General features: G+C 45.2%; 1 protein-coding gene across 1 annotated transcript in view; it reads left to right on the top strand.

The window, feature by feature from the left end:
* Positions 1–470: 470 nt before the first annotated feature.
* TTC39B (tetratricopeptide repeat domain 39B) overlaps positions 471–21,394 on the top strand; it is a 141,151-nt gene continuing 120,227 nt past the window's right edge. Inside the window, exon 1 of the mRNA XM_043486747.1 lies at positions 471–1,296. Coding sequence (XP_043342682.1) covers positions 1,255–1,296 — 42 coding nt within the window. The 5' untranslated portion in view covers positions 471–1,254. The remainder of the gene's footprint in view (positions 1,297–21,394) is intronic.

Genomic DNA, 21,394 nt, shown 5'->3' with positions numbered 1-21,394 from the left:
ATGAAGTGATAGAAAGCAGATCAGTGGTTGCCCCAGGCCAGAGAGTGGATGAAATAAATTGACAGCAAACAGGCACAGGGAACTTTATCAGTGTGTTCTAAAATATGATTGGAATGGTGTTTTGTAAACATTTATCAAATTAGAAGCTTAACACTGGTGAATTTTATTGTATGTAAAATAAAGCTGGCTAATGCCCCCCCTCAATACTCCCAAAATTCAGCTCATAATTTTTCAGTTGTGTTAGACAGAGGAATCAATTTCTAAAGGAAGCCAGTAAATATTTTTTGAGCACCCACTGCAAGGCACGGTTCTAGGTGCTGGGAATACAACTTTGAAGAAGACACAGCAACCCATCCCTACCCTCATGGGTATATAGTTCAAAGCACGACTTATGCACATATGTTTGGGATTACAAAAGGGTTCATTGTGACAGAATATTGGAAGAAGAGAACTCTAAGTTGCATAAATATCTGTCCCATGATTTTTAATTTATTTATCAGACATACACAGAAGCAAACACATCATCCCTGTATGGGAAGACGATGTCCCTCACCTAGTGTCTGGGTAGGTGGAATGACAAAGACCTCTGGGTGACTGGTGACCTTGAGGCGAAGTTGCTTTCTGGCCTCACCATTTGCGAGACGCAGTGCCCACTTGGCGAGGGAAGGGACTTGGCATTGGCTCAGGACCAGGTGGACGCTTCAAACGGGTCTCGGGGATAGCGTGGCTTTCATTTTGGCCACGCTAAGCCGGTGCTCTCTTGGCCGCTGGCGAGCAATAGCCTCCGCACAGAGCGCTAGAATACTCCTAGGTATTCAATACCTTCCCACAGGGTGGGCTAGACCTGCGAGGTTCGCGAGTGACTCCGCCCACAAAGTGACTCCGCCCACGGAATGACGGCCCAAGGGGATCCGAAGTGGATGCTGTCTGGAGGTGGAGACGCGTTGCAAGAATCTGATTGGCTTCTCTAGTCAGAGCCTCGTAGAGGGTGGGGCGAGGCCTGCAAGGGGCGGAGCTTATGTCGAGGGGGCCACCCGGCGCCGGCTTGAGAAATGGATGCTCGGCGGATGTGCAGGCGCCGGGGGCGGGGAAAGCACTTGCTCAGCAGCGCGCTGGCTCCGCCTGGGACCCGGCGGGAGCGCTGGGCCGCCCTCTTCCTCCCGTGCTGGCGCTGGGCTGAGCCCCGGGCTGAGAAACTGAGTTGGTTCTGAGCTCCCTGTTTGGTTTTTGGGCGGCGGCAGCTGGAGGAGGAACATGGCGCTCGTCGGCAACGGAGCAGAGTTGGAAGTGGACGAGGTACTGACCGGTGGGGAGTGTGGGCACTACCCCTGGAGCCCGGGAGGGATGAGCGAGCTCGGCAAGGTTGAGCGAGCTCGGCAGGGACGGCCAAGGCCCCGCCCCCTCGGTTGCCTGTCTGGAACCTACAGTCTCCCGCCCGGAGGAGGAGACGGGGGTTGCGAGTGGGGACACCCGACCTTGGGAAGTCCGTCCCTGCTGGAGCGAGGAGGGTCTCTGCGGCGCTCGGATCGGAGGCGCTGCTGAGGTTCCAGGCATCACGCCTGGGGTCGTGGGAAGCGAGGGCACCGGGCGGCTGGTGGATGGGTGCGAGCACGCGGAGCGCAGGACCCGCAGTATAGAGCAGTTCTGAGCCTTGCTAGGGACGCCTAGGCTTTATGGGGTCTGACCCTGAAGTTCCGACACTGGCGGTTTGGAGTTTGTGGAACCGTCTCCTGATCTGGGAATCTCACCTTCTATGGAAGTTTCCGGTGGCAGAATCGAAGGGCTTGCAGTCGATGAGAGGAGGGGGCCAGCAGGAGGAAGAAGGAGCCCTCGGGGTGTCTGCACCAGCGGGCAAGGCAGAGCTGTCCTTGAGTTGGAGGGCTAGGGGCCTGGAGCAGCAGCCCAGAAATTGGTGCTTTCACCATCAGATTCCCAGAGTGGGTGGTAGACGGAGGGAAGCCCGGGGAGAACCGACTCCGACCTTCAACTGCGGTCTCTATACTGTCTTTAAATAATTAGCCACTTCCTCCTGTGGCTGGCACGCCGGGGTCTGAGCACCCTCGGGCGCGCGCGCAGGACCTGTTGATTTATTGACTTGCTGTGAGCAGTTGGCAGCTCCGCAGAGACACGCTCTCTTTCTCGCTCTTGAAGTTGAAGCCGCTAGCGGCGGCGGCACAGGCAGCTGCTGCTGCTGCCATTTTACCTGACTTGAATTTTACGAGTCGCTGCCTGAGGAGGCTTCATTTCAAATGATGCAATAGTGGAAGACCTTGGAGTTGGCAGGCTAAGATTCCTGTCCATCTTTTCAATGTCGGGAAACTCCTCGCAACTAATACTGTGTTTTAAATGTAGCCCTTAAAATAACAAAACAAAACAAAACCAAACCCAAACTCCAGCTCTTTTACACGACTATCCAGAAGCTTTCTTACAGCCTGTGCCTTCCAAGGAGGAACTCAAGACGACCAATCAATGAACTAGAGCGTCCATGGCTGCATCTATTGTTGAACCTTTTAAATTACACATAAAAGCAAAGGATGAAATGGCTTATTCGTTGCCATTTTCGTCTGTGACAGCCTTTCTTTATTTGTAGCTTTAGACTGTCTTTTTGGTATGACCTGGAGCCAGCTTTTTTTCGTTCCTCCTGTGTTAGATCTTTTTTGTAATCAAAGTCGTAACACTTTCCTGGTGCTTTGACTATACATTCACTGTTTCCCTGAAAGGTTTTTATGACTCTCAGCTCTATGGCCCTAGTGGTAAAGAACCTGCCTGACAATGCAGGAGACAGAGGAGACGCAGGTTCCACCCCTGGGTTAAGAAGATCCCCCTGGAGGAGGGCATGGCAACCCACTCCAGTGTTCTTGCCTGGAAAATCCCACAGACAGAGGAGCCTGGCAGGCTACAGTCCATAGGGTTGCAAAGATTTGTACACGACAGAAGCAACTTAGCCTGCACGTACGTTCTTGGCATGCAAGGCTCTTTACAGTGTGGTCTCAATCTGATGTGCTAGCCTACTTCCCAGCCACTTTTCTATGTATAACAATTTTAATAAGTGTTATGCCTGAGGAAATAAGATTGGGAGTAGCTAGTAAAAGTGGAGTGAAAAATTTAAATTCCTGGGCTTGATGAAAAAGATTTGCAGCACTTAATTGTGATTATTTGTTTTGCAACACTTAGATGTATTTGTTTAGGTCAGGGCACTGTTGGGAGAGAATGCTTGGACAATAGGTATTGAGACATAGGGCTATGCTAGTTGTGCCGTCTGCCTGAAAGGTGAACCAAATGCCAGGCATTGGCTAGGGAGGATGGCTCTAACTCTGTGGGGGAAATGAGGTTTCAAAGCAGCAGAGAGTCTAGCACACAAGATACTTGGTAATAAAAAAAAAAAAAAGATACTTGGTAATATGTATTTGTGGAGTGAATGAATGACTACAGAATTGAAGACAAAGCCTAATAATTACTCACTTTTTGCCATATCCTTTATTCATTTTTTAAAATCCCACAACTATTAGGCTCCTGTTACATGTTAGGGACTATACTGGTTCTAGGAAATGAGCAAAGTACAAACCGAATTCTTTTGTTCATGCCAAATCTACTTTTGTCCCTCATGATGCCCCGTTTCCACCAGAATAAATGTTGCAAACATTTATTGAACATTTGCTTTGTGCTTAAACTTGGCAGGTGCCTTAGAGAGGGAAGGCAGTTTTGACTTTCCACGGTTCTCAGTCTGGGTAGGGAGATGTGGCATGTGAACAAGAACTCTGGAAAAGAGCTAAAGGCAGGGTAAGCAAGTAAGAAATGTTGCCTTGTAGACCCGTTACCCTTAGCTTATTTGTGGAAAGTCCCTCACTTTCAATGGGCTGAAGTGCTCTATCACATGTGCACAAGACCCTGGTCTTAAACCTACTGGATGTGTGAAACTAAAAGAGCTGGGAAGCTTTTCAAGCACTTAATTTAAATTTGATGGTCTTTGAGGTCACTATTTGATATTCAAATGGAAGTTAAAGGGAGCCAGGTGATTTAGTTGGAAAAGTAGTAGGTTAGGAATTAGGTGAGCTGGGCTCTCGATTCTGCCACTCATTTATCCAATAGCCATTCATTCACTAAGTGTACAAACATCTGATTATGTTATGTGCCAAGCCTGGTGCTAGCTTGAAGATACAACAGGGACCCAGACTGACAAGGTCTCTGTCTATAACGATAGAGTGACCTTGATTGAGCCAGTCTCTCAACCTCTTAGGGCCCTTTAAGTTTCCTCATCTGAAGATGAAGGGGTGCCATGAGCCCTGAGTGTTCTTCCAAGCTCTGAAAGTCTATACATTTAGAGGCAGGGAGGCTCCTTTTTTTGGGAAAATGCTGATAATGTGGGAATCCCTTTTCTTTTGAAGTACCCAAGGAGATGATGGTAGTAGTGGGGCTCTTATGATAGCTGTGGAATGGGTGTTTTCTTAGGTAAACTGGTGTTTTTGTTTTTTTTATCTTTAGGTGCTAGGAGGATAAATGTGGGAACCATAAGAGGGTAGGGCTTGCAACCTCAGAGGCAGCAAAAATTAGTTCTGGAGGAAGACAGAAACTTCTTAGACATTCCATTGGTTCCAGACATTCCTTCAAACCTTGGTGGCCAAAATACTATTTCTTAACATTTAAATTTCTCTCATTGGTTTTTCTTGTGTATCACACAAGCAACTTTGATATCCAGTTCATGGAAGATATGCAGAATGTATGCAAGGTCATTATTACAAACCTATGGCAAATATATGGCTATCTCTGGAGACCTTTTTGACCATCAATAGCTTAATCCTGAAGTCGTATCTCTCTTGGTGACCTCCTTATACGTATGGGCTGCTTTTAGCTGTTTTGTGGATGTTAAGTGCTTATGTTTGGCCCTTACTGTTCTGTGTGTGACTTGGGATTTGAAAATTAAAGTAGTTTATATTTTCTTATTTATTAGAGTTATTGACCTCACCAATAACTATGTCAAGTATCAAAAAGAAAAAATATTGATGATACCTGAATGAATATTTAGCAGCTGGATAAGTTAAAAATGATTTTCTCATATAAAACAAAAGTTAAGTTCATTAAAAATAACTTTTAGGAAGATTTTTTTTTTTCAATTGTTTTACCTTTGCTGGAAAAGGAGCAGTTTTTAAAGTCTTTGAAAAATTTGGTTACATTGCTATTATGTAGAAATTGGTAATTTTTATATGTAATCTGATATATCATATTTTACATGAAAATTGCATTAAAAGTTGCTCAGTGAATACAGTTATAAAGTTTAATGTTAGTAGCCTTAAAATTTAAAATGTAACTTAACATTTTTGTTGTCATTCTGAACCTATTCTTGAATAAAAAGAATAAACCTTATACTTGCTTTTTTATGTATAAAGTACAGAAATATTTCTGTGCTATTAACATGTCATGGGGTTAGAAGAAAAATGTCTGAAAAGGCTTTAAAGGGAGGAGGACGATATTGAAAAAAAGTTGAGAAACACTGGATTAGGGAAAGAAATGGTTTATGTGGCAGATGCTTCCATGGCTTGCTTTTTTTGCCCAGGATTTTTGTAGTTTAATTGTGATTTAGAAAATTTCCCTAGTGGCATTTTAGATGCTGTCCAGATAAAACTGATTGCTATAGTTTTCTTCTGATCAGATTCATTCTTTCATTCCATTTGTGTTCACTGAGCACCTCCTCAGGTGCAGGCAGTTTTCAGATGCTGGAAGTCCACGCAGAGATGAGATGGCTTGATGGCTCTTGAGGAATGCACACTGAAGCAAGAGAGAAAAGTAACAAGTGCTGTCTTTGGGCCAGGGTAGATTTTAGGTGGGCTTCTCTGCTGGCTCAAATGGTAAAGAATCTGCCTGTGATGGGTTCGATCCCTGGGTTGGGAAGATCCTTTGGAAGAGGGCATGGCAGCCAACTCCAGTATCCTGCCTGGAGAATCCCCATGGACAGAGGAACCCGCTGGGCTACAGTCCTTGGGGGTCACAAAGAGTCAGATACAACTCAGTGGCTAAGCATAGCACAGCACAGATTTTAGGTAGGAAAGCCATATAGTTTATCATCCACAGCAGGGACCTAGGGAAGTCAATATGGTGCTTTCAGTAATTACTCCAGGACAACAGGTGCAAACAGGAATGGTTGATTGCCTTCGTTTAGGGGCTGGCAAAGGTGGCTCAGCAGTAAAGAATCTGCCTGCAATACAGGAGCTGCAGGAGATGCGGGTTTGATCTCTGGGTTTGATCCCTGGGTTGGGAAGATCCCCTGGAAGAGGGCATGGCAACCCACTCCAGTATTCTTGCCTGGAGAATCCCCATGGACAGAGGAGCTTGGCAAGCTACAGTCTGTCAGGTCACAAAGAGTTGGACACAACTGAAGTGACTTAGCACACACGCAAAGACTTTAAAGAAGAGGTGGTATTTGAACTGGGTCTTTAAAAATTTTTACTGAAGCGTTGTTGATTTGTGTTAGTTTTAGGTGTACAGCACAGTTATTCAGTTATATGTATACACATGTATGTATATTTATGTATATATAATATATGTATGTTTTAGATTCTTTCCATTTTATATTTTTGCAAGATTTTGAGTATAGTTCCCTGTGCTATATGGGAGGTCCTTGCTGATTATCTCAGAGAAGGCAATGGCACCCCACTCCAGTACTCCTGCCTGGAAAATCCCATGGACAGAGGAGCCTAGTAGGCTGCAGTCCATGGGGTCGCTAAGAATCGGAGATGACTGAGCAACTTCACTTTAATGCATTGGAGAGGGACATGGCAGCCCACTCCAGTGTTCTGGAGAATCCCAGGGACGGGGGAGCCTGGTGGGCTGCTGTCTATGGGGTCGCACAGAGTCGGACACGACTGAAGCGACTTAGCAGCAGCAGCAGCAGCAGCTGATTATCTGTTTTGTGTATAGTAGTGTCTATAGAAAGGAAACAATCCCATTTAGATTAGCATCAAAAAGAATAAAATATCTAGGAATAAATTTACCTAAGAAGGCAAAGACCTATACTCTCAAAACTGTAAGACCCTGATGAAAAAAATGGAAGATGACACAGACAGATGGAAATATATACTATGTTCTTGGATTGGAAGAATCAATATTGTTAAAATGACCATACTACTTAAGGCAACCTGCAGATTCCTATCAAATCACCAATGGCATGTTTCATAGAAGTAGAACACAAAATTTTAAGATGTGTATGGAAACACAAGAGACCCCAATAGGAAAGGCAATTTTGGGAAAGAAGAATGGAGCTGGAGGAATCTGGCTGCCTGAACTGGGTTAGAAGGATGTGCTGGGCGGAGCAAGTGTGATGAGGCCTAGGTGTGGGCGGGGAGGAGAGCACTCCCTGGGGTCAGCAGGGTGCTCAGAGAGCCTTGGAGGGCTGAGACGTGCAAAAAATGAGGACCCAGAGGGTTTCTTAATGAGGCAAGAGTGATACACTTATTTTAGGAAGCTAAATCTGGTGAAGTTGCTGCAGTCACTGTGGAGGTGGTGGCAGGAAGGGCAAAGAGGCTGTTTCTACAGTTCCAAGTGGGAAGTGATGACTGGGGTGGAGCAGAAGTTATGGGGTTGAAGAGAGGAGGCCTGGCTGGAGGGATTTCTCAGCGAGAACTGGGAGGAGGAATTGGCCTATTTGAAAGGCAGTGGGAAGGGAGGAGCCGGTCACCGATGACTGGCAGAGGTGCTGTTCCCTGAGAAGAAGAGTGGGTAGGGTTCAGCCTTCAAGATGGGTGTGGAGGGTGCGGACCTCAGGCACAATAAACTCACCTGCGTGGCGCACTGTGACTGTCCACATTGAGGGAGCTCAGCCATTTGTTTCTGAGTGAATGGATCTGGGCAAGGTTATGGAAGGGAGGTTGTAAATTGGTCCTGCAGGTGAGTAAGATGGGAAAAATTAGCAGCAGCTTATTGCCAGCCTGGATGTCAGCTCTAGTGAACAGACAGGCAATTTTCCTGGCATGTTCAATTTTGAGTCATTTGAAAGCTCATCTGTCCCTGGGAATGCTACTTTCTCAGATGAGAAACGAGGGTGAGACTTGCCCTCATTTTCTCTCCTGTCCCCTTTGCCCCACATCTCCTCCCTCCTCCCCCTTGAGTCCAGCAGTGCAGACGTGCTTCTTTGGCAGGAGTCAGTCCTTCTTTGGGTGCGCTGTTTGCTCTCCCATCTTAGCTCCCTGCACACGGGTGCTGTTAGTAATTATCCACAGTGTGAAATGGATACCGTGAATTCTGTGAGGCTCCCGGTTTCCATCTGGCCATCTGTTGACAGCTCACTGGCTCCCAGTCTCAGCGGCCCTAGCAGCCAGCTCAGGAGGGTCTCCTGAAGTCACTGTGTGCTCACTTGCCGGGAGATGAGTACCCAGGACTCGGTAGGGCTTCCCTTTGTCAGACCTCCCCTTGGTCACCAACCGTGTCAGAGCTCTTCTTTTCTATCCCTGTCCCTAGTGGGGGTCAGTCACACACCCAGAGTGACTCTGGCTGGTTGACCATACTGGCTAGGTCACCACACCTCTCTCAAAGGGACTCCTCACGTGTTGACTGCCTGGCAGTTCATCATGCTGTTATGCATCTTTGGCTCATTATTGAAAGATGAGGGTGTGTAGTAAGAGCTCTTTTTTTTTTTTCCCCCTGAGATCTGTGGATGTATGTTTTGAAATATTTTAGTAAAATAATGCACTGTGTATATTTTTTGGGTCTGATTGTAACTAGTGAGGGAGAAGAATTCAGTCTAACAGGCTAACAAGAATTCAGTCTGAAGCATCGGGTTTATGCCAGGTGCTCTTGTCCTTAGTAATGTCTAGTGAGAGGTGGGGGCAGGTGTGTGAACAAATAGATGCAGCTGTCTTTGCTGAGAACTCTAGAGGAGGGATGCTGGGGTGCTTTGGGAGGATGGAGGAGGGCATCTCATCTGGAGTGAGGGGAGGGAATGGGCGATCAGGGGTGGTGTCCCTGAGGAGGCCGTTTCTTAGACATTCTGGATCTTTCAGGAACAAGGGGTTAGGCATGGAGAAGAGACTGAAGTGCATCCTGGAGAGAGCGAATAGCAGGCATAAGGTATGGAAGTGAGGACTTCCCTGGTGGCTCTGGCTGTAAAGAATCCGTCTGCAACGCGAGAGACCCGGGTCTGATCCCCGGGTCAGGAAGATCCCCTGGAGAAGGGAATGGCAACCCATTCCAGTATTCTTGCCTGGAGAATCCTATGGACAGAGGAGCCTGGAGGGAGTCCATGGGGTCACAAAGAGTTGGACACGACTGAGCGACTAACACTTGCATTTTATGGAAGTGAAGAAGTGATTGTGGTTCTCCTGGTGGCAGGAAATGAGGTTGGAAGGGTAGGAAGGGCCCCTGTAGGTTTTTCATGAGGAGTCATGGATATTGTGTAGTACACAGTGTGCATTTAAGGGTTTCAGCTGAGCAGAGGCGTGGTGAGATTCCGGCTGTAGGTAGCTCCTCTGGAGAGCATGGAGGCGGCTTGACTGGAGGGAGACAGGACCAAAGGTGGGGAGGGAGGGGAGTTTCTGGTATTTTGTTTTGTTGAGTGAGTGTTACAGTCCCGTGAAGGCCCACTCTGTGCAGGCCTGGCTAGGTACTGGGATAACATGATGGGTAAGACATGATTTTGACCTCTCTGGATCAGGTGATGAGGAATATGGACACAAAATCCACTCTTAGCCGGCATGGAGCAGAGAGTTTGGAGAGCATGTAATGGCACCAGGTGCTCTGGGAGGAGGAGGAAAAGAGAGCTTTCCTGGGGTAGTCACTCTCCTGGAGGATGGTAGTGACAAGTCTCCCTACCCCCACCCCCAAGTCAACTGACATGGTTTCCAGACCTCATCTTTACTGCCCAGCTGTGTGACTGAACCCCTCTGGGCCTTGGTTTCCTCTTGTGTAACCTGGAGCAGTTGACATCGATGATCTGTTTCCGAAGTTCTCAACCTTGATATCTGTGGTCTAGAAGATGACCTGTGATCTGGAGTTTGAGGGGTGGAATTTTAGCAGGCAGCCATGCAGCCAGTCACTGCTTGATTCCTTCAGGAGCAATGGGGAACATGCTCAAGCATGAGGGGAGCTTGGTGGAGGTTGAAGCAAAGTGTGTGAGAGGCAGGAAGGCAGTGCTGTGTGTGTTCCTGCAGATTTGGATAGGCCTCGAACACTCAGCTAAGGAGTTTTTTCCCTCCAGTTTTCTTGTCTGACACAGGTATCCTGCCACATTTGGGAAATGTGTATCTTTTACTTTTTTTTTCTTTAATAGAAGCAGCAATGATGATCCCATTTCTTGGTTTTATCTTCTTGTTTCCTGGCTCCATTTCCAAAGTACTTAGTTTAAAGCTGATGACTGTAAACCGACATGCGCTGGTTAAGGAGGCAGACAAGTCAGGCGTGTTCTAGTAATTCCACAGGCTGTGTTTTGTCACACAGACTCTCACCCTCAGCTAAGTTCTCAGACGCACAGCTGCCTGGACCCACAGCTCTGGTGCGGTCAGCAGGACCAGTCCTGGTTCCTCTGAGGCCTGTCTTCTGTCTTCCTTTTCTCTCGCTCTGCTTCTATCGATGCCTTTGGCCCGGAATTCTGGGTTTCCTAGTCTTTTTTCCAAGCATGAGTCACAGTCTTTCCACTCAGAACTAAAGGCAACAAACCTCAGAGTCTCCCTTTATTTTTCTCTGGCCAAATGGGGTAGGATATTTTTGAGAGGAGGCAGACAACATGGATGGGAGAGTGGGAGAGTCCTGAAGAGAGGAGAGTGAGGCCTGACTCCACGACCCCCTCCCGGAAGCTCTCAGATGCCATTTTCTGTGCAAAATCGTCAGCCTGGCCCTTGTTCAAGAATAGCTGCTCCAGCCGCTCCTGGCTTGGGTTCATATCTAGGCTTCTCATGCCATTTGCTGTGTGACCTTGGACACGTTCTTTAATTCGTCTAATGCTTTTCATTTATAAAAGAGGAGTAATGATACCTACCCCATAAGGCTGACCCTGGTTGAAATAAGAATCTGCTTTACAAAGCACCTGGCACGTTTTGGTTCAGTCGCTCAGTCCTGTCTGACTCTTTGCGACCCCATGGACTGCAGCACTCCAGGCTTCCCTGTCCTTCACCATCTCCCGGAGCTTGCTCAAACTCATGTGCATTCAGTCAGTGACGCTATCCAACCGTCTCATCCTCTGTCGGCCCCTTCTCCTCCTGCCCTGAATCTTTCCCAGCATCAGGGTCTTTTCTAATGAGTTGGCTCTTTGCATCAGGTGGCCCAAGTATTGGAGCTTCAGCTTCATCATCAGTCCTTCTAATGAATATTCAGGACTGATAGTAGCACCCTTAATATGTTAGTTCTCTTTTCCCTTCTGCTTTACCTTAAAGTATTGCTGCCACTGTTTATTATGGGTTTGATGGGGAATCTGCTTTACCTTAAAGGATTGCTGCCACTGTTTATTATTTATGGGTTTGATGGGGAATCTGTTTTAGTGTGTCCAAATATAATTTTACCTCATTTTTGCAGTTCATAGGGGAGAAACTTCTGCAGAAGTACACAGCCTAGACACAGTCAGGCAGTAACCAACCCAAGGTGACCCAACTCTCTTAGGCATGGAGTCAGGGTTAGGAGCCATGTGTTCTAACTTTCTGCATTCAGTGCCCTTTCCACTAGGTCAGGGGGTGGCAAACTTTGCTGCAAGGGCAAATGTAGCCTTCTTCCTGCCTGTTCTTATAAATAAAGTTTTACTGGAACCCAGACCTGCCCGTTTGTTTAGGTGTTATCTGTGGCTGCTTTCATACAACATCAGAGTTAGTGGTTGGGACATGGGCTGTTTGGCCTATGTGGCCTAAATACATACAGATGCTTTGTGGAAACAGTTTGCTGACCCTTGTACTGTGTGGTTTCTAGGGCTGTATGTGAATTTGTTTATAAAATATTGTAAGCTTTATGAATTAAATTTTCTTGTTTCCTTAATACTCATATAGGCATCCTTGGAGAAGGCAATGGCAACCCACTCCAGTACTCTTGCCTGGAAAATCCCATGGATGGAAGAGCCTGGTAGGCTGCAGTCCATGGGGTCGCTAAGAGTCGGACATGACTGAGCGACTTCACTTTCACTTTTCACTTTCATGCACTGGAGAAGGAAATGGCAACCCACTCCAGTGTTCTTGCCTGGAGAATCCCAGGGATGGTGGAGCCTGGTGGGCTGCCGTCTGTGGGGTCGCACAGAGTCGGACACGACTGAGGCAACTTAGCAGCAGTAGCAGCATATAGGCATCAAAAACTGGGAAACTCAAACTCTTGATGCATCCCCTGAAGTGCTATGGCACAAGTTCTGGAGTCAGACGGACATGGGTTGGAATCCCTGCTTCTTCATGTACAGCCTTGGATGAATTAATCTCTCTGAGCTTCAGTTTCTTCATCAGTCAAATGGGGATAATAGAAGCTGCTTTAGAGGGTTATTGTGGGGATTAATGCGCTATGAAATACTTAGCATTTGGAGTGCAAATGTCAGCTCTTATCATGATTCTTATTAAGTATCTGCATGTTGCGGATACTTGACAAAGATTTCTCAACCCAGTAAAGAACTGACCTTGTATAAACATAGGCCCATGCAGAGTCCTGCAAGACTGCTCTTCCAACTGGATTCCAGCATAGGCTAATCTCAGGATTCCGGCGAGGTTACTTCTGCTAGTTTATAGTCCTCACACCTCTCCCTCTCTGAGTGGAGAGGGGAAACCATTTACCACAAAAGAGACCACAAACATGGGCTCAATGGGCCATCTGTTTCAGCAGAACAGTGTTCGTTTTAGTCAGCAAGAGACTTGGCCGTGTCCCTAATATTCTGAAAATGACACTTGCCCCTTGACACCCAAATGATATATGTGGTAACTTCTAGTTTGTCCAAATGTGAGGCTGGGCAGGATGGTCCCCTCCTTCATGTTAGTGAATATCATAAAATTCTTATGATATTTTCATAAGATCATAAAGCATCTAGATATTAATAGGAGACTATGGCCTGTAAGAGGTAAATCTGTGTTCAACTACTTAGTCTAAGGGGTGTCCCAGGTGGCTCAGAGGTAAAGAATCTGTCTGCAATGCTGGAGATGCAGGAGACATAGGTTCAGTCCCTGGGTCAGGAAGATTCCTGGAGGAGATCATAACAACCCACTTTAGTATTCTTGTCTGGAGAATCCCATGGACAGAGGAGCCTGGTGGGCTAGTCCATAGGGGCAGAAAGAGTCAGACTCGAATGAAGCGACTTATCATGCACTTAGTCTAAGAGGTTAAAAGGTAAAGGAGGTGGCAGTGTGTGTGTACTCCTAGGTCCTCGAGGGTGTGCTGGGGTTCTTGCTCTGCCTCCAAAGCTATGTGCCATGCTCTTTTTGAGGCTCAAATCCACCCTCACCTTGCTGCTTAAAATCTGTCCACAGCGTCTCCTAACTTTTGAGGTATTATGCAAACACCTTAGCATGATGTTGTTGTTGTTCAGTCAGACAGTCGTGTCCGACTCTTTTCGACCCCATGGACTGCAGCACACCAGGCTTCCCTGTCCTTCACTGTCTCCCTGAGTTTGCTCAAACTCACGTCCATTGAGCTGGTGATACTACCCAACCATCTCATCCTCTGTTGCCCCCTTCTACTCCTGCCTTCAATCTTTCCCAGCATCAGTGTCTTTTCTAATGAGTCAGTTCTTCGTATCAGGTGACCTAAGTATTGGAGTTTCAGCTTCAGCTTCAGTCTTTCCAATGAATATTTAGGGTTAATTTCCTTTAGGATTGACTGGTTTGACCTCCTTGCAGTCCAAGGGACTCTCAAGAGTCTTCTCCAACACCACAATTTGAAAGCATCAGTTCTTTGGCACTCAGCCTTCTTTATGGTCCAGCTGTCACATCCATACATGACCACTGAAAAAACCATAACTTTGTCTACACATACCTTTCTCAGCAGTGATGTCACTGTTTTTTAATATGCTGTCTAGGTTTATCATAGCTTTTCTTCCAAGGAGCAGTGTCTTTTAATTTCATGGCTTCAATCACTGTCCGAAGTGATTTTGGAGCCCAAGAAAATAAAATCTGCCACTGTTGCCATTTTTCCCCCCATCTATTTGCCATGAAGTGATGGGACTGAATGCCATGATCTTACTTTAGCATGATGTATTAAGACCTAGCTTATTAAGACCTAGCTCAGTGGTTCTCATACTTTAGGGTGCTTAGGGAACCTGGTGAGGGGAGTGGGTTGCTTTTTAAGATGCATGATCCCAGGTCTCACCACAAACCATTCTTCTTCAGTAGTTCTGGAGCCATTTCCAGGAGTTTGCCCTCCTAGAGGACCTTGAGCATCAGCCGTGTTAAAGTGCTTATAGCTCCCCTTCCAGGCTCCATCTGCTTTTCTCACTTCTCAGCATTTTCATCCACTGTTCATTCCCTCACCCGGCCGATTCCTGTTCATCACTGAAGACCTCCCTCAGGTACCATTTCTCTTCCAGCCTTTCCAGACATTCCCTTTTCCCCCTCCCCTCTGGGTGCCCGTCTGAGTCTTTGTGACTCTATGGACTTTAGCCAGCCAGGCTCCTCTGTCCACGAGATTCTCCAGGCAGGAATACTGGAGTAGGTTGCCATGCCCTCCTCCAGTCCCCTCCAGGTGTTCAATGACTATTTAGCATTCCCGGCTGCTTCCAAGGAGAGATATTCCTCTTTGGCCATATATCCTATGACAGCCAGCAGGGTGTACGATGTAGGAGCCTTGATGTTTGGAAGGAATGGATGGAATTTTCCACCCACAGAAGGCAGCAAAGGGACTCCCTTCAGTGCTTTCTGACAACATATCTTTAGCCTGTCAAGAAAGGAGAATTTACCTCCATAATCTGTTAGCATTATCTCAATATTCTTTTTTTTAAAAAAGGAGTTTTATTGAGGTGTAATTTACATGCCATTCATTCAGTCCTCTTAAAGCATACAGTTCAATGATCTTTAATAAATTTACAGAATTGTGCAGCTATCACAATCCAATTCAAGTATATTTTCATGATCCCAGAAACATTCCCTGTGCCCATCTGTTCTCACCTCAATATGTTTTTCACCTTTAAATTAATTGAAAAATTAGAAGTCATCAGGATAAAATAGAATTTCCCAGGTTGAAGGAAAGAGCAGCCGTTATATGTGACAAGGACAAAGCAAACGTGTGAGGCATCAAAAAGAAGACTGCATAGCAGAGTACATTTGGGTCAGCGCTTACATGGCTCTCACACTCTGACATCATCAGAAGACGGGCTCCAGGGCTGAGTGAATTACCCTTGTCCAGATGAATCATTTTGTCTCATTTGTAATACAGCAGAAGATGTGTGGTATATACAGATGATAGTTTTCCCTGATTTTCTAGTTCATTCGCCAAGGCAGAGGCTACTTAACATGTTTAGTTTGCTGCTACAAGGACAAACACTCATTTGCATTTCTAAACTATTAGCAGTTAAATAAAAGGAATTGTCACCTTAGTAGAAGTCTCAAATGAAATCTGCCCCTTTTCAGGCACCCCTGAGTTTCAGATTTGTTGTGTCTGTTCCTAGGAAGGCATGTGAGAGAGAGGAAAGAACATGGATGGACTTACAGGTTAGTGGACGTAGGTTGGGTTCTGTCGCTTGCAGGCACTGTGACCTTGGGCAAGTTATTTAATCTCTTTGTGAGCTTGAGTTTCCTTATCAGTCAATGGGGGATTCTAATGGCCACCTCAGAGAGTTGTAACTAGCAACTTTGACAACTCATCTAGAGCCTGCCAAACTATAAATGCTTAGTTGCAGTCATTCATTTGAATAGCAACTGTGTGTGGATTTTGCTTTTTATCATATATAAGGATGGCTGGAATTTTACAGAGCAGAAAAAAATTCTAGAAAGATTGTGTAAAATATTTCAACCAGTCATATTTGAACACCTTGATATTCCATATTCATTTGCTGGTATTAATTTTCAGATCTGGTTTCGGAAGAGAAGGTTTTGTTTTTGTTTTCATTTTAAAAATACAAACAGGGGCTTCCCTGATAGCTCAGTGGTAAAGAATCCGCCTCTCAACGAAGGAGACATGGGTTCGATCCTTGGTCTGGGAAGATCCCACATGCTGTGTAGAGGAGCTAAGCCTGTATGCCACAACTATTGAGTCTGTGCCCTAGAGCCTGGGAGCTACAACTCCTGAAGCTCATGGTCTGGAGCCCACACTCTGCCACAAGAGAAAGTGGAAGTGAAAGTCGATCAGTTGTGTCCAACTCTTTGCGACCCTATGGGCTATACAGTCCGTGGAATTCTCCAGGCCAGAATACTGGAGTGGGTAGTGTTTCCCTTCTCCAAGGCATCTTCCCAACCCAGGGATTGAACCCAGGTCTCTCACATTGCGGGTGGATTCTTTACCAGCTGAGCCACAAGGGAAGCCCAAGAATACTGGAGTGGGTAGCCTATCCCTTCTCCAGCGGATCTTCCCAATCCAGGAATTGAACTGGGGTCTCCTGCATTGCAGGCAGATTCTTTACCAACTGAACTACCAGGGAAGCCTCTGCAGTGAGAGAAGCCACCACAATGAGAAGCCCATACACTGTAACTAGAGAGTAGCCCCTGCTTGCCGCAACTAAAGAAAAGCCCACACAGCAAAGAAAACCCAGTGCAGCCAAAATAAATAAATAAATAAAATTATAAAAAAATACAAAAAATGGTAAATGTCCTTGCAGACAGCTGGCTTAAGCCAGGTAACCAAGGGCAAGGCACTTGGAGCCGTAGTTTCTTCATTCCTAGAGTTGGACAGAGTGAAATGACACATGTAATCTGGTTGGGCTAAATAGGGAATGTTCAGAAAATGAGGATGAGTATAATTTATTCTGGGATTCCCTCGTGGCTCAGACAGTAAAGCGTCTGCCCACAATGCGGGAGACTTGGGTTCGATCCCTGGGTTGGGAAGATCCCCTGGAGAAGGAAATGGCAACCCACTCCAGTACTCTTGCCTAGAAAATTCCATGGATGGAGGAGCCTGGTGGGCTATAGTCCATGGGGTCGCAAAGAGTCGGACGCGACTGAGCGACTTCACTTTCACTTTCTATAATTTACTCACACACTTAATGCTGTTAGAAACCTGAAGTGTTCACATTTGCTTAGTTAGTACTAGCATGTGTGCACAGGTGGTTTCTCCCAACTTTTCAAAATAGAAAACATTGAGATTTTCTTTCTCAGATTTTCGTTCTCATCAAACAAATCTACTCTGACTTCATAAATAGTAGAAATGACTTTATAAGAGATGATTTTATAAAGTGTGAGCATCCACAAGTCCATCTGTATTGCTAATTACACTGGAAATTTTAAAAGTAAAGCTACTAGCTTAGAATCTTTTTTCTTCCCCCTTCTGAAGACGTGCTTGCTTTTACTTCCCTTTGTAGTTTATGGTGAAGGAGATTTCATTTTAACTTAGATAAGAATCATCCTTTTTGATGTATAACAGAAATTTTAAGTCTGCATGCCTCAGGGAGCAGGTTCCACGTGACAGTAGCTTAGGTTAAACTGAGGGACACGTGACATGCTAAAATGAACTCCTGTCTCTTTGTTAAAGACCGAAAAGCATTCCATTTCAGTTGTGTCAATTTAGTGACAAGCACCCTTTCCATAATAATTTTAGGAGCAAACGCAAGACTTTGGGGGAGCAATTTAAAACAGCATTACTCAACCTAAAAAGCCCTCCCTGTGCCTTACTTCCCTGTTTCCCTCAATCTAGGCTTCTTTTACACCCTCCACCCCCAGTCTCTCATCAGCTAGTCCTGTTGAATCTAGTAATACCCCCCAAACATGGCTCCTTTCCATCACACTGTGTCCCCAGGCCACACCACCATCTTCTCACCCTGCACACCTGGGAGAACATCCTTACTGGTCTCCCCACTTCCTCCCTGCCTTCTGACAGAGTAAAGGGACAAAGTAGGTGATTAAATAATTAATCCCACTAGGGATTAATTAAATGGTTAATCCACTAGTAGAAAAACTAGGGGAGATGCCTGTAAATTCACATTTACTCAAGAGAACAGGTTTTTTTTTAACCCCCAAAGCAAGCAGGCTTGCTAAGCAGTGAAACCATGTAACAGAAGCCCAAGACTTGCCCCCAAACAATAAAATAGAGATGGCCCGAGACCCACATCCCGCCCTGTGAGCTCACTTAAGTTAATGATCCCTAAAATATACTGTCTGCACACACACAAAAATGATGCTTTGTGAATCTAACTTGACCAGGTAGAAACAAGAAAACTCCCCTGCTCAAACTGAAGGAGGAGCTGATGATGGAAGCATGATGTCTATTCAAGAAAGACAGAGAAGTTCTTCCCCTCCCCACTTTTCCTTTGATTATAAAGCTGTAGTCCAGTAAGTTCTGGAGGCACAGCCCCCTCTCACCCACCTGCTTGTAAATAGCACAGGCATCCTATTCTAGTAAATCACTTCTTGTCTATCACTTTGCCCCTCTCTAAATTCTTTTCTGCGCTGAGACATAAAGAACTATGGTACCAGAGCTCTTTGGAGTCCTCAAAATGACACCCAAACTGTTTCACTTCTGCAGTCCACTCTCATCTGCAATCCAAGTGCTCCTTTACAAATGGTAATCACATTACTCCTGTGCCACAGACTGTTTATTTAGGAAGAAATGCACACCTCTTTTCTTTTGCTTTCCTGCTACAGCTCATCTCCTGCCCTTCTCCACTTTGTTCCTCTGCTCTAGCCACCTGAGCTTCCATTTGATTTCTTGAACATGCTCAGTTCTTTTCCACTGTAGTGCTCTTGCGTTAGGGATTTCCCCAGCCTGGCAGACTGCACCAGTTCTTCACATGACCAGCTCCTTCTCGACTTTCTATCCTCACTTTAAAGATCAAGTTCCAACTGCTGCTTTCCTTGGGTTTCATATTCAAAGCAGTCTTTCTCTTTCTTGTATTACACACCCTCTGTATTTCCTCATAGATGTGATCACTATCTGTATTATCTTGTTTGCTTATTTTCTTCTCTGTCATCCCTCTATCAGCTTTCAGCGCAGGAAGCAGAAACTGCTGTAGGTAGTTTACGTAAGAAAGAGTGTACGAGTTTATGTAAGACAATTGTCTTAAAAATGCACGAAGGGGCTGGGGCTATAGACGTGGTTCTAGGCTGAGCCTCTGAGAAAGGCTCTCAGTACCATCCAGAACTGACTCCTCAGGGGAGCTGCTGGTATGCTGTGACTGATGATTCTAGAACATGTTCCCAACACATGGCAGCTGAGGGATCAGGAAGCCAGAATAGAGACACCTCTGCTGCCTCTGTCTATTATATGCTCCACGGCAGAGAAAGGAAGCTGAGCACTGCTGTTGAAACAAGTTCTGTTTCTCACCCTTGCTTGACAGCAGAAAAAAATCAGAAAGGGGCAGGAAGATGACCTCAGCCTTTTGGATCCTGTATGGCTATATCTCAATGGGTGTAACCTAATTCTAACCCAGAAACAACTTACTTCCTCTACAGTCATAAATCTATCAGACTCTCAGGAACTCTTGTCTCTGTAAATTGTACTATAGTTCCTCAAATTTCTCTCGTATTGATTAAAACTCCATTGACTGCTCTGACATGTTCTGTTGTTTCCAGATGTTTCTCGGCTTCTTAACTTTGAAAAGTGAAAATCGCTCAGTTGTGTCCTACTATTTTCGACCCCATGGGCCGTAACCTGCCAGGCTCCTCTGTCCATGGAATTCTCCAGGCCAGAATACTGGAGTGGGTAGCCTTTCCCTTCTCCAGGGGATCTTCCCAACCCAGGGATTGAACCCAGGACTCCAGGATTGCAGGCGTATTCTTTACCGTCTGGTCTACCAGGGAATTATTTTCAAGTTGGCTGCACACTCTTGCCAGTTTTCACTATAGATAGCTTTTCCTCTTTTTTAAAAAATAATTATTCATTTATTTTTAATTGGAGGATAATTGCTTTACAGTATTGTGTTGGTTTCTGCCATACATCAACATGACCCTCTTCCTCTTAATTAAAAGGAAATGATTAAAAAGACTAAGTTTTAGAGATCTGCAGCACCAGCACCATTATTCTGATACAAATGCTGACGGTCCTTTAGTTTCTCTTAGGTGTTTAAATCAGCTAAGGATTAGTAAGGAAACTCAGCTTCAGATGGCAGCAAATCAAGTAGACCCTTAATATTCTCTTTTTAACAAAGTCCATTTTGTAATGTATATCAGGGTGTCAAGTATATAGGTCAGTGGCTACATGCCTCAGTTTTCATTAGGGGGCTCAGAAAAATCATTGAGTCTTATTGTTAACGTTTTGATATGCCTCACTTTGTAAGATTCCTTGGCAAAACATAATTCTCATAATAAGCAAGTTCTGAGTATTAGAATTTGCTCTGAGGGAGTAAAGAGTGGGAAATGTGAAAGTTGCCAAGACCAATTCTGGGGCAATCTGAGCATCAAAATAAGTACAGTAACGTATTGCAGACCATTGAAGATAGGTCTCCTGGAGTCCATATGGATGGTGACCAACCAGACAAGTGGAGGAGATGGGAGGGATTTACTTTTAGCAGAATGCTAAAGGCCAACTGGTAAAAGTGGAGGGAGTGCTGGATGTGGTAAAACAGTGATCAGCTAGCCTGGGAAAGATGAGTCAGGCAGCCATCATTGTAGGTGACAGAGACAAGTTTAGGGGAGGAGCATGTTCTTGATCTGGTATTGATCTGGTCTTAGCCTGGTCTCACCACGGAGTCCTTGTGACTTATAAGACAGAAATAGTAACTATGCAGTGGAAAGATCACATACTACTTTGACCAGGTGATCAAAGTTACTATCACCAGTGGGGGCAGACAGGATCTGTGCCTCCAGGTAGAAGTGACCTGACGAGGACACAGGGTCTCTTCTGTTCTAGTCTAACCTGAATCTGATCATAGGAAATGTCAGAGAAACTTTAAATAAGGAAGGTTCTATTAAAAAAAAAAAAAAAAAAGAGCTGTACTCAAAAAACGTCGATGTCTTGAAAGGCAAAGAAAGGCTGTGAAAATGTCCCAGATTAAAGGAGGCAAAGGAGATGGAACAGCTAAATGCAATAGTGAACTGAGATGAGCTCCTGTACTGCAGGGAAAAATGCTGCAAGGGAGCACTATTGGGTTAATTGACAAAATTGGAAAATGGACAGAAGTTTAAAGTAGTTAAATTTTCTGATGTGGATAACTGTACTGTGCTTAGGTAAGAGAATATCTGTATTTAAAAAAATATGCACTGGAATATTTAGAGGTAAAGGGTCACAATATTCATAATTTACTTTCAAATGGTTTAGAAAAAAAATTTTAATCTATTGAGATAGAGAAGGGAAAAGAAGGTGGGAAGGGAGAGGGAAAAACAGAGTATAAGGCAAATGAGACAAAATATTAGCATTAGATGAATCTGGATAAATGGCATAC

Source organism: Cervus canadensis, chromosome 14, assembly GCF_019320065.1.
Source record: "Cervus canadensis isolate Bull #8, Minnesota chromosome 14, ASM1932006v1, whole genome shotgun sequence".
Classification (NCBI taxonomy): domain Eukaryota; kingdom Metazoa; phylum Chordata; class Mammalia; order Artiodactyla; family Cervidae; genus Cervus; species Cervus canadensis.
Note: the sequence above shows the minus strand (reverse complement) of the source record. Positions and strands in the feature narration are given on the sequence as shown.